General features: G+C 38.9%; 1 protein-coding gene, 1 long non-coding RNA gene and 1 other non-coding gene across 3 annotated transcripts in view; 2 read left to right on the top strand and 1 right to left on the bottom strand.

The window, feature by feature from the left end:
• The window catches only part of LOC132373378 (uncharacterized), a 151,993-nt gene that overhangs the window by 37,337 nt on the left and 101,195 nt on the right, over nt 1-13,461 (bottom strand). The window lies entirely within an intron of this gene.
• Nucleotides 1-13,461, top strand: part of WIF1 (WNT inhibitory factor 1) — an 84,801-nt gene that overhangs the window by 64,442 nt on the left and 6,898 nt on the right. Inside the window, exons 6-7 of the mRNA XM_059936418.1 lie at nt 4,945-5,040; nt 9,494-9,589. Coding sequence (XP_059792401.1) covers nt 4,945-5,040; nt 9,494-9,589 — 192 coding nt within the window. The remainder of the gene's footprint in view (nt 1-4,944; nt 5,041-9,493; nt 9,590-13,461) is intronic.
• LOC132373877 (U6 spliceosomal RNA) lies at nt 8,142-8,248 on the top strand. The gene has a single exon (XR_009505533.1). It is a non-coding gene; the product is annotated as a U6 spliceosomal RNA (small nuclear RNA).

Raw genomic sequence — 13,461 nt, 5'->3', positions numbered from 1 at the left:
AAGTAGGATTGTTTCCTTAATTTCTCTTTCTGATCTTTCATTGTTAGTGTATAGAAATGCAATGGATTTCTGTGTATTAATTTTGTATCCTGTAAATTTACTGAATTCATTGATGAGCTGAGTAGTTTTCTGATAGTGTCTTGAGGATTTTCTATATATAGCATCATGTCATCTGCAAACACTGACAGTTTTACTACTTCTTTTCCAATTTGGATCCCTTTTATTTCTTTTTCTTCTCTGATTGCTGTGGTTAGGACTTCCAAAACTATGTTGAATAAAAGTGGCAAGAATAGACATCCTTGTCTTGTTCCTGATCTTAGAGAAAATGCTTTCAGCTTTGCACTGTTGAGTACGAAGTTGTGCATTTGTCATATATGGCTTGTATTATGTTGAGGTATGTTCCTTCTATGCCCACTTTCTGGAGAGTTTTTATCATAAATGGATGTTGAATTTTATCAAAAGCTTTTTCTGCATCTACTGAGATGATCATAGGATTGTTATTCTTCAATTTGTTAATGTGGTGTATCACACAGATTAATTTGCGGATATTGAAAAATCCTTGCATGACTGGGATAAATCCCACTTGATCACCGGGTATGATCCTTTTAATGTATCATTGGATTCAGTTTGCTAGTATTTTGTTGAGGATTTTAGCGTCTATGTTCATCAGTGATATTGGCCTGTAATTTTTTTTGTGTGTGTGGTATCTTTGTCTGGTTTTGGTATCAGGGTGATGGTGGGCTCATAGAATGAGTTTGGGAGTGATCCTTCCTCTGTAATTTTTTGGAATAGCTTCAGAAGGATAGGTGTTAACTCTTCTCTAAATGTTTGTTAGAATTCACCTGTGAAGCCGTCTGGTCCTGGACTTTTGTTTGTTGGAGTTTTTGCATCACAGATTCAATTTCAGTACTGGTAATTGGTCTGTTCATATTTTCTATTTCTTCTTGGTTCAATCTTGGGAGATTGTACCTTTCTAAGAATTTGTCCATGTCTTCTAGGTTGTCCATTTTATTGGCATATAGTTGCTTAGTCTCTTATGGTCCTTTGTATTTGTGGTGTCAGTTGTAACTTCTCCTTTTTCATTTCTAATTTTATTGATTTGGGCCCTCTCCCTTTTTTTCTTGATGAGTCTGGCTAAAGGCTTATCAATTATATTCATCTTTTCAAAGAACCAGCTTTTAGTTTTATTGATCTTTTTTATTGTTTTCTTTGTCTCTGTTTCATTATTTCTGCTCTGATCTTTATGATTTCTTTCCTTCTACTAACTTCGGGTTTTATTTGTTCTTCTTTCTCTAGTTGCTTTAGGTGTAATGTTAGGTTGTTTATTTGAGATTTTTGTTGTTTCCCGAGGTAAGCTTGTATCATTATAAACTTCACTCTTAGAGCTGCTTTTGCTGCATCCCATAGCATTTGGATCATCGTGTTTCCATTTTCATTTGTCTCTAGGTATTTTTTGATTTCCTCTTTGATTTTTTCAGTGATCTATTGGTTATTTAATAGCATGTGTTTTTTGCAGTTTTCTTCTTTTAGTTGATTTCTAATCTCATGCGTTGTGGTCAGAAAAGATGCTTGATATGATTCCAATTTTCTTATATTTACTGAGGCTTGATTTGTGACCCAATATGTGATCTATCCTGGAGAACGTTCATGTGTATTTGAAAAGAATGTGTATTCTGAGGCTTTCAGATGGAATGCTTTATAAATATCAGTTAAGTCCATCTGGTCTAATGTGTCATTTGAGACCTGTGTTTCCTTATTGATTTTCTGTCTGGATGATCTGTCCATTGATGTAAGCAGGGTGTTAAAATCCCCCACTTTTACTGTGTTACTATCAATTTCTCCATTTATGTCTGTTAACGTTTGCCATATTATTGAGGTGCTCCTATGTTGGGTGCATATATATTTACAATTGTTATTATCTTCTTCTTGGATTGATCCCTTGCTCATTATGTAGTGTCCTTCTTTATCTCTTGCAACAGTCTTTATTTTAAACTCTATTTTGTCTAATATGAGTATTGCTACTCCAGCTTTCTTTTGATTTCCATTTGCATGCAATACCTTTTTCCATCTCCTCACTTTCAGTCTGTATATGTTTCTAGATCTGAAGTGGGTCTTTTATAGACAGCATATATACAGGTCTTGTATTTTTATCCATTTAGCCAGTCTGTGTCTTTTGGTTGGTGCATTTAAGCTATTTACACTTAAAGTAATTATCAATATGTATGTTCCTATTGCCATTTTTTTAACTGTTTTGGATTTGTTTTTGTAAGTCTTTTTTCTTCCTTTTCTCTTTTGTTCTCTTGTGATTTGATGACTATCTTCAGTGTTGTGTTTGGATTCCTTTTTCTTTTTTGTGTGTGTATATATTATAGATTTTTGGTTTGCAGTTACCATGAGGTTTTGATATATCAGTCTATACACATACACAATTGTTTTAAGTTACTGATCTCTTAATTTCAAATGCATTTGCAGTATCCTGCATTTGTACTCTCCTGTTCTCATGATTGCTGGTTTTGATATTGTATTTGTGTGCAGATGATTTCCTACCTTTACTGTATGTTTGCCTTTACTGGTGACCTTTCCCATTTCATAATTTTCTTATTTCTAGTTGTGGCCTTTTCTTTTCCACCTAGAGAAGTTCCTTTAGCATTTGTTGTAAAGCTAATTTGGTGGTGCTGAATTCTTTTAGGTTTTGCTTGTCTGTAAAGCTTTTAATTTCTCCATCAAATCTGAATGAGAGCCTTGCTAGGTAGAGTATTCTTGGTTGTAGGTTTTTCCCTTTCATCACTTTAAATATACCATGCTACCTTCTTCTGGCCTGCAGAATGTCTGCTGAAAAATCAGTTGATAACCTTATGGGGATTCCCTTCTTTGTTATTTGTCACTTTTCCCTTGTTGCTTTTAATATTTTATCTTTATCTTTAATTTTTGTCAATTTGATTAGTAGATGTCTTGGTGTGTTCCTCCTTGGTTTAATCCTGTATGGATCTCTCTGCACTTTCTGGAGTTTCCTCCAGAAACTGTTTCCTTTCCCATGTTAGGGAATTTTTCAGCTATTATCTCTTCAAATATTTCCTCAGGCCTTTTCTCTCTATTTTCTCCTTCTGGGACCCATATAATGCAAATACTGGTGCATTTGATATTGTCCCAGAGGTCTCTTAAACTGTCCTCATTTCTTTTCATTCTTTTTTCTTTATTCTGTTCCACGGCAGTGATTTCCACCACTCTGTCTTCCAGCTTACTTGTACGTTCTTCTGCCTCATTCATTCTGCTGTTGATTCCTTCTAGTGTATTTTTTCATTTCAATTATTGTATTCTTCAACTGGTTGTTTTTTATATTTTCGAACTCTTTGTTAAAAACACTTGTAACTTCTCGTTCTGTGCATCTATTGTTTTCCTGAGTTCTTGGATCATCTTTACCATCATTACTCTGAACTCTTTCTTGGGTAGATTGCCTGTCTCCACTTAGTTGGTCTTCTGGGGTTTTATCTTGTTCTTTTGTCTGGAATATATTCTTCTGCCATCTCATTTTGTCTAAACTTCTATTTGAATTTTTATATATGTGGTAGGTTAGTTATGTTTCTTGACCTTGGAGAAATGGCCCTCTGTAGGGGATTTCCTGTGTGTCTCAGAAGTACACTCCCCTCTCATTGCCCAGGGGCCAGGGACCAGCTGGTAGATTCTGACCTGTGTTTGTGGACTTAGTTCTGCAGCCTGCTGGGTCATAGTATTCTTGCTTGTGGTGTCTGCCCCCTGGTGGGTGAGGCTGGTCTAGAGCCTTGTGCAGGCTTCCTGGTGGGAGGGGCCAGTGCCTGCTCACTGGTGAGTGCAGCTGGGTCTTGGCCCTCTGTTGGGGAGGGCCATGTTAAGGGGTATGTCTGGAGGCGGCTGTGGGCTCAGGAAGTCTTTAGGCAGCCTGTCTGCTGATGGGTGGGGCTGTGTTCCTACCCTGTTTGTTGTTTGGCCTGAGGTGTCCCAGCACTGGAGGCTACAGGCTGTTGGGTGGGGCCAGGTCTTGGTGGCAAAGCCTCCAGGAGAGCTCATATCAATGAATACTCCCTGATACCTCTGCCACCAGTGTCCTTGTCCCCAGAGTGAGCCACAGCTGCCCCCACCCCTGGAGACCCTTCAAAACTAGATTAGTCTGGCCCAGGCTCCTATGAAGTCATTACTTTTGCCCTGGGTCCCAGTTACACAAGAACTGGTGTGCACCCTCCAAGAGTGGAGTCTCTGTTTCCCCCAGTCCTGTGGAGCTCCTGCATTCAAGCCCTGCTGGCCTTCAAAACCAACTGCTCTGGGGGTTCCTCTTCCCAATGTCAGACCTCCAGGCTGGGGAGCCTGATGTGGGACTCAGAACTCTCACTCCTGTGGGAGAACTTCTGCAATATAACTATTCTCCAGTTTATGGGTCACGCACCCGAGGGGTATGGGATTTGATTATATCATGAGTGTGCTCTTCCTACTGTCTCGTTGTGGTTTCTTCTTTATGTCTCTGGATGTAGAATATCTTTTTTGGTAGGTTCCAGTCTTTTTATCGATGATTGTTTAGCATTTAGTTGTGATTTTGGTGTGCTCGTGAGAGGAGGTGAGGTCAAGGTCCTACTCTGCCATCTTGTCCTGACCTTCATCTGCACTGATTTTGAAATTGGAAGATTGAGGAAATAAGGCAAGAAAAAATATTTACAGTCTTAAGAAGACCACATCTTAGTTAAAATAATGATTCTGGGCAAATTTTAGTTCTCTTCTATGAAATTGGTTGAAAATAGCCTATTTACTGCATAAAAATAATTTTTAATATAGCAAACTTGTATCTCTAAAGAGTGACTACTTTAGTGTCAACTACAAAGCTTGAAAACACAGACCTATTGTATTATTGACATTTCCAAAATGGTCCTGCTCGCAAAACCCTATTTGATCTTAATCAGAATTCTCTCTCCCCATTAGCCCTTTGCACACCACGATGCATGAACGGCGGGCTTTGTGTTACTCCCGGTTTCTGCATCTGTCCACCTGGATTCTATGGAGTCAATTGTGATAAAGGTAACTTTCTAAGAACAAGGTTCTTTTTACTTTTTAAATGTTTGATTAAAAGACGTATATTTACTATATCATCACTCTTCATAACAGCTCTCTAGATAGGATGTATCACTTCACTGGCTGCTATAACTTTTTTGTTGTTGTTATTTTTTATATAAATTTATTTATTTATTTATGGCTGCGTTGGGTCTTCGTTGCTGTGCACAGGCTTTCTCTAGTTGCGGCAAGCGGGGGCCCTCTTCATTGCTGTGTGCAGGCTTCTCATTGCAGTGGCTTCTCTTGTTGCGGAGCATGGGCTCTAGGCACGTGCGGGCTTCAGTAGTTGTGCCACGTGGGCTCAGTTGGCTGCTATAACTTTAACCCCAAATTTTAGTGTAGCTTAACACAGTACAAGTTTACATTTGCTCACAGAATGCTCCAGTGCAGGAATACTTGGTCAGTGGGCAGGGCGGTTCTTCTCCATGCAGTGATTTATGGTCCCAGGTGCCTTCCATCAGTGGTCCTGCCTAGAACTTTGGAGCTCTCCAGATGCAGCCAATAAGCAGAGGAAGAAAGACTGGAGTAGGTACTGCTTAAAAAACAAACAAAAAAACAAAACAAAGAAAAGCCCAGAAGTGACCTACAAAACTTCAACACCTATTCCATGGATAGGAATTAGCTCCATGATCCTACCTGGATGCAGCCAGGAGAAATGTCATCCCTGGTTGGACAACCATCTCCCAACGACAACTTTATGGGAGGGGAGCATGGATTTTTGCGAACAATTAACTGCTCCTTCCCCATTGGGGTTTCGGTATGTCCCAAATTAGTTTTATGGGTGAGCTTCAAAGACTGAAATGAAACAATCTCTTCCAAATTGCCTGACCTAGAAGTTCACTGATCCCGAATTTAATTCTCTGCTCACAGATCACGTCCCTGAGAGATCAGGATCCTCCTTCCTGTGATGCTGCATCATAGCCAGATTTTACTCTCAGAAAGTGGATTCAAATGTGGCTCTAAAATAGTACTAAATGATTCATACTCTTTACAGGACACCTATCTATTTTGCACAGTTCACATCTTTTATGGAAAAAAATTAAATTATATCCTTAAAGTGTATGTATGTATCCTTGTGTCCAAAATGCTAATTGCATGAGTAGGGCATGGTTTTTTTTAAATAACTACTTGCCTCAAAATAAAATGATGTGTTATTTTAGAGAAGTGTCTCTTTAGTGATAATGCAGATAGCACCAGTTAAGATTGAAATGAGCAGCTTTTTAAAAAAGAAGGAAAAGCTAAAGGAAAGAACCCTTAATATGAGTCAGAATAATCATTTATGGTAGTCTGTTATTTTATGATATACAAAGTACCTTCATACAATTACCTAACTTTACTCTCAACCATCTTTTGAGATATGTAAAGCATCATCCATCTCAATCTCAGCTAAGCAAAATGAGGTTTATAGAGCTTGAGTAGCTTGGCCCAAATTCACACCCTCCACTGTACCATGTTGCCACTCAGGCTACCTGTTTCACATCCTAGATCCTCTACCAGTGACTGCTTCTGGGCAGAGAACCTCATCTCTGTGGGCCATGCTTTTCCCAACTCTAAACTGGAAATTAAGCCATTGACGCCTGGTTCCCCCACCTCTATGCTAAATGAGATCATGTGTGAGAGCATCTCTACCTTTTAGTTGTAAGTGATCTTCTAAAACTACAGCATTGGAGTGAAAATAATTTTAAAATTTTATGTTCATAAAGATTAAGCACTAATGACACTGATAATAATAGCCAGTGAATAAAATTCTTTCTTGTGAAGCTTCTTTGCATTTGTCTAAATGTAGCCTTCAGCATCTCTGCTACTTCACAACTGAGCAGAAGTTGATTCTTGAAGCAGAATTAAACTCATATTATCTCAAACCTATTAGGAAATAGAGCAAATCCTTCAGAGACTTGGATGAAGAATGAATGTATTATCAGGTTTAGGAAGACCATTTGTGAGGCCTGCTTATGTAGATGAGGCTGTTACTGGTGTATCTGCACCGTGGACTGTCAGTTGTAATGTTTTTCTTACGCTATGGTGTCACAAACGCTGCATGGTCTCTGTTGAAGGAAAAGATCTATGTGTATTCCCGTTTCTTTTACGTTTGTAATATTTTACCTTTCAGATGAAAGATTTTCTTACTTGTTAGACTCCAGTAACTTTTTTTATTCTTTTGGAAAGTCTGTTGAAATTCCACTTGGTTTCCCCAGAGATCTGGGAACATTAAAAAATAATGTTTTTTACTCCCTCAACAAAAAGATGCATTTATTAACCAGGAGGGAGTGTAGAGCTTCTGAAAAATGGTTTAATTACTGGCATGGAGCTAGACCTTAGCCCTACATATTTGAAGAAACACTAAAGATTAACTTTTATTGGCTCTTGGGACATCTGTTGCAAACTTTAACAGTTGAGTAGTTAAACACTGGCCTAGCAAACCCTTAGCCCCAGTGAAAGTTACTTGGTGTCTCTGGCTCATTTTCTGAGTCAAGAATCATTGCACGTGGGACTTCCCTGGTGGCACAGTGGTTAAGAATCCGCCTGCCAATGCAGGGGACACGGGTTCAATCCCTGATCCGGGAAGATTCCACATGCCGTGGAGCAACTAAGCCTGTGTGCCACAACTACTGAGCCTGAGCGACTACAGCCCGTGCTCCACAACGAGAAGCCACCGCCACAAGAAACCCGCGCCCCGCAACGAAGAGTAACCTGTGCTTGCCACAACTAGAGAAAGCCTGCACACAGCAACGAAGACCCAGTGCAGCCAAAAATAAATTAATTAACTAATTAATTTTAAAAAAAAAGAATCATTGCACAACAGAAATGTAGAGAAGCTTGGTCCAGATGGTAAAGTATTATGCAAATACTAAGGGTGTGGCCAAATTCAATAATCAGCTTTGTCATATTCTGTAACTTTTGATTACACTCCCAGGTTCATTGCATTCTACACATTAGTAAGGGATAGTGCCCAGAGGGCTCCAGCCAAGTGGACACAGGTCCTGATGTTTTCTCATCTCTTCTTATTATCCCCAGGAGAAACAGGGACAAGTGGGGAGACAGGACACGCTCACAAAAACAACTGTCTTGTGCTCACTTCAGCAGCACATGTACTAAAATTGGAATGATACAGAGAAGATTAGCATGGCCCCTGCATAAGGATGACATGCAAATTCGTGAAACATTCCATAATTTTAAAAACAAACTGTCCAGCCCTAACAATACTAGCAGCAAGTAGTAAAGAGGAAGTCCAAGAGCTGATTTTCCTAAATCCTAAATTCTATACCCCAATGCTGCCGCTCCCCTCTACATCAGGAGGCTTGATTTTGCCAAAGCAGGTACAGCATGGCCTTAAGCTGAGAGGTCCTTATGATTTTTAACAAAAAGCTTTATCATTTAAGAAGCATGACTTCATAGACTATTCCAGTTGGACTTCTTTTCCACAAAGAAAGCATACACTCAGAACTTTTGGATTTCCTTTCTAATTTTCTTACCGAAAGCTTATTCCAGCTTTCGTTCATCTATAGCCAACTTTGGCCTGTTTTATATAGGACAAGAACAAATAGGCCATAAAACTGGAATAGCTGAGAATCAAGTTCTTATTTTCATCTCCTTTATAGAATGAGCCAACTTGTCTATTTTTATATATTTGCTCTCCCCCGTCCCCATTTCTGTCCTCCCTCTATTTTAGGTGCCAGTGAGCCGTGAAATTTCAGAAGCTGACTCTAAGAGAGAGGGCTTAGTATGAATCACAAACAGTATGATTATTACCTGGAAAATCTAGTTAATTGGACTCCCACAATAATATACCCACATTCTTCATCCCTCCAGCTCATGCTGCCGCCACTTCCCTGACTGTGGGACCCGCAAGGGGCAACAGTCTGTCTTTTCCTAAATATAATTACTCCTTCCTGCAAATGTCAAAAAAGTCTATTTTTAAAAAATTCCTGTTATATAAGATGCATCTCTGTTCCTCTTATTCAGAAAAGAAGTTGCTTTCTCCTTTGTCTGATCCCAATATTTATGACTTCTCTCCCCTTTATCTATTCCAAAGCAAGTTTTCTCCTTTTACTCTTCCTTCATCTTAAAAAATATTTTCTTGGGTTCATAGAGTTCTTCTCCTTTAAGAGCATAGATATTTATAAGAAAATAAAAAAGATATATATATTTTTTTACACACGGTGCCTTTTTTCACTAAGAGGTAAACCCCTAGAGGTGGGTCCTGTGTAATGTGCGTGGTATCCTGTTATGTTGCTGGAATCTGCAAATGGTCAAGCAATTGCTTACAATTCCTGTATGTGTAAAGTGGCTTGTTTTATTAAATAAGTAAATGGGCAAGTAGCAGATGCCTAAGAAGAATCACTTAGCCTTAATGAAATGTTGTTGTTGTTGTTAGATTTAAGCTACTGTCTAATGCAATACTCTGTTTTCATTCTAACAGCAAACTGCTCAGCCACCTGCTTTAACGGAGGGACCTGTTTCTACCCTGGAAAGTGTATTTGCCCTCCAGCACTTGAGGGGGAACAGTGTGAAATAAGTGAGTATTGACCTGCATTGTCTTTGTTTTTTGGGGGGAAAACTTAGAAGCTCCATCTAACCCCTTCGTTTTATTGATGAGGAATCTGAAGCCCAGAGACAATGAATTGCTTGTCTAAGGTCTCAGGCCAGTGGTTTCTTTTTACTAGATTGAGCCGCCATCTGTTTTGGCTAAAGGTGGGCAAAGAGTGACATAGCTCAGCACAGATGACTCAGAGCAAATGCTCTCTGACTCAGTTATCTGGGTTTGGGTTATTCACCATGTTGCGTTGTTTCTTGTTAGTGATTTTTGCCCCTTCTCATTGTGCAGAGCCCATAGTTTCAGCCTGGAAATGTAGATCAGAGCTTTAGGACAGCTGGAATTTGATCACCTACCTGCAGGCATAGAGAGTTTTTTCTCTGGCACTCACTGCCACATTTCCTAACCAGACGGAGCCTATTAACTCATCTCAGAGAAAAGGATAGACTCAAGAAAAAAGAGGGGAAAAAAAGGTGCAGAGCAATAAAAACAAACAAACAAACAAAAACCTAATAGCACATGCAACAACATGAATGAATTGCACAGATGTTATGCTAAGTAAAAGGAGCTAGACGCAAGAAAGTGCATGCTGCATGATTCCATTTTTATGAAGTTCAAGAACAGGCAAAAGTAATGGATGATCATAGAAACAAGAATAGTGATTGGGGGCACAAAGGAACTTTATGGGGTGCCAGAAATGCACTATATCTTGATTGAGGAAGTGTCTCATGAGTGTTTATTTATGTAAAAAACAAAAAAGATAGTTGAGCCATAAACTTAAAATCAGTGCACATTATGCCTTCACTAGATGTTTGTCATGCTTTGATACAAAAAAAAAAAAAAAATATAAGGGTGGAATGTGGTAGGTAATCACTGTTTTGGGAATCAGGATACCAAACTGCTTGCCCTGGCCCTGTCACCTCCCAGTCACGTCACTGAAGCTCTCTGCTCAACTCAGAAATGAGCCAGCCCCACTCTCAATTGCTCTATGACCCAGAAGACAGATAACACCGAAGCCCCGCTCGGGAAGGAGCAAAAGGAATGTGAGTGAGCACGTCTGCTAAAGGTGCTGTGTCCCTGCCTTTCTGGAAGTTCTGGAATATGGCATTTTCACCTCCAGCTATATTGTATCCATAAAACACCACTGTGTTTGGTACAGCCATAGTTTTTGAAGTTGTACTGGGTTCAAAATTAAATAATACTGACTTCCTATTTTAACTTTCAACCTCTAATTTATTTGTGGGTTTTTGTAGTTTAATAAGTAGTAGCTGAAGTGACGGTTTTTTATAGAGTTCAAATGAAGTACCTCTGAAGTTTCCATAGGACATGTAATTAATTGTCAGGACGTGCTTTCTGCTCTTATTAATTACCCTGCCCTGATAAAGATATCTCTGAGCTCACTCCCCTCAGTTTTCTTCCCATACTTACTCTCAAACTTCGCATATTTAGTTGGTTCATGTTTATGAATCTTTGTTCATGGGTTCATCTCTCTTCATGTGGGTATCTGTTTCATGCCCTTAGGTTTATGACCTTTCCATTGGCAGAAACTGTTTTCTATTCTTTTTTTTTTTTTTTAACTGCACCAAAAATGTGGGCCTTTTGAAAGCTCCTGATTATCCCCATCACAAGTTATACTAAAATCCTTTTAGGAAATTTTTTGTTTCTATTACAGGAACCAAATTACCAGGAAAAAATTAAAATGGGTCTTGAGTTGAAAAGTGCCTCTCGTGTAATAGAGACAAAAAGTTGAATTACGTATCCTATTTTTAAATTGAGATACAACTCACATACTGTAAAATTCACCATTTTAAAGTATATAATTGAATATAGTCACAAAGTTGTGCAGCATCTCTTCTCTCTAATTCCAGAACATGTCATCATCCCCCAGAGAAACCCTGTACCGACCAGCAGTCACTCCTCACTGTCCACTCCCCAAGCCCCTGGAGTCCACTAATCCACTTCCTGTCTCTTTAGATTTGCCTATTCTAGACATTTCATATAAATAGAATCATCCAATATATGGCCTTTTATGTCTGACTTCTTTCACTTGGCATGTTTTTGAGGTTCACCTACATTGTAGCATATATCATTACTTCCTTTTACTTGCTAAAGAACATTCCATTGTGTGGATATACCAACCACATTTTGTTTATCCATTCATCAGTTGATGGGCATTTGGGCTGTTCCCACTTTAGGACTCTTACGAATAATAGTGCTGCTACGAACATTTGTGGACAAGTTTTTGTGTGAACATGTTTTCAGTTCTCTTGGGTATATACTTAGGAGTAAAATTGCCAGACCACATGTTAACTCTTTAATTTTTTGAGGAACTGCTGAACTGTTTTCCAAAGTGGCTGTACCATTTTACATTCCCACCAGCAATGTACAAGGGTTCCAATTTCTCCATATCCTTACCAACACTTGTTATTGCCTGTTTTTTTTAATGAAATATGTATTCTGATGCTATTTATATTTTCATTTCTTCTGGCCTCTATCAGAATTGATATCTTCTCAAACTGCATTCTGACTTGACTGTGAGATATACTTGCAGTTTAACAAATAAAACCATGGTTAGAAGTATCTAGATGTATGTACCTATGTTTATCTTGTTCTTTAAGGTTCACAGACTTTACAAGAATCTTTAATGAACCTTCAGTTAAAAAGACCAAATTATTTATACTGTACTATAAACGTTTTTTTAATACCTTAATGGGTTCTTCTTATTATAAAACTTATCTGTATAAAGTGTTCTCCATAAAAAATTAGAATATTGGATAAAACAAAAATCACTCATAATTCTAAGACCCAGAGATGACAGTTATTGGCGCTTATTGTAAACTATTTTTATCTTTTTTCTATGTGAAGGATAGTCACAAATTTAAGTTACCTCACAATCTGATGGGCAGAGGAAGTTTAATATCTTTATTTTGTCAATACCTTAATCTCACTGTTCTCACTGGTTAGAGTTAAAATTCAAATTGTTTAGAATTAGTCAAATCTGTTTGTCTTCAGGCAATATTTAGTCTCATTTGGGTAAAAATGTGTAATCGCTCAAGATGACTCAGTTTACCACTGTTCAATGGACAGATTGGTTGCAAAATATTTTCAGGAAAAGGAAGTCAATGTTACAGACACTTACAGAATTTGTAATTTTAAAACAATCATCTCTTCATGATGTTTTGGCTCCATGAAGTTTGATCTAGGAATGGCCTTCTAACCGTCACCAGCGATCATATTTCTGTGGTGAGATAACCAGGAGAGAACGTCCTCCTTCCTGGCTTCAGTGATCCTAACGGTCCTCACTTCCCTCTTGCCAAGAAAACAAAAAGATCCTTGGAGTCAATGAGAAGATTCTCTCCTGGGGCTTCCCTGGTGGCGCAGTGGTTGAGAATCAGCCTGCCAATGCAGGAGACACGGGTTCGAGCCCTGGTCCGGGAAGATACCACATGCCGCGGAGCAACTAAGCCTGTGCTCTAGAGCCCACGAGCCACAACTACTGAAGCCCGTGTACCTAGAGCCCGTGCTCCGCAACAAGAGAAGCCACCGCAATGAGAAGCCCGCACACCACAATGAAGAGCAGCCCCTGCTCACCACAGTTAGAGAAAGCCCGCGCGCAGAAACGAAGACCAAAAAAAAAGCAGCCAAAAAGAGAAAAAAACAAATACCGTATGCAGCCAAAAAAAAAAAAAAAAAAATTCTCTCCATCAATCATTCTCTGCATTATCCCTGGATACCAAGTTCACATCTCATAGAATATGGGGAAACTTGGGCTCTCCAAGTATTTCACAATAACTCCTCTATCTCTTCTGCCCTATAGCTATTGTCCCACATCTTGCTTACTTGAAAAAACCCAG

This window comes from Balaenoptera ricei, chromosome 10 (genome assembly GCF_028023285.1).
Source record: "Balaenoptera ricei isolate mBalRic1 chromosome 10, mBalRic1.hap2, whole genome shotgun sequence".
Taxonomy (NCBI): domain Eukaryota; kingdom Metazoa; phylum Chordata; class Mammalia; order Artiodactyla; family Balaenopteridae; genus Balaenoptera; species Balaenoptera ricei.
The sequence above is the reverse complement of the archived record's forward strand: the minus strand, read 5'-3'. Positions and strand labels throughout refer to the sequence as shown.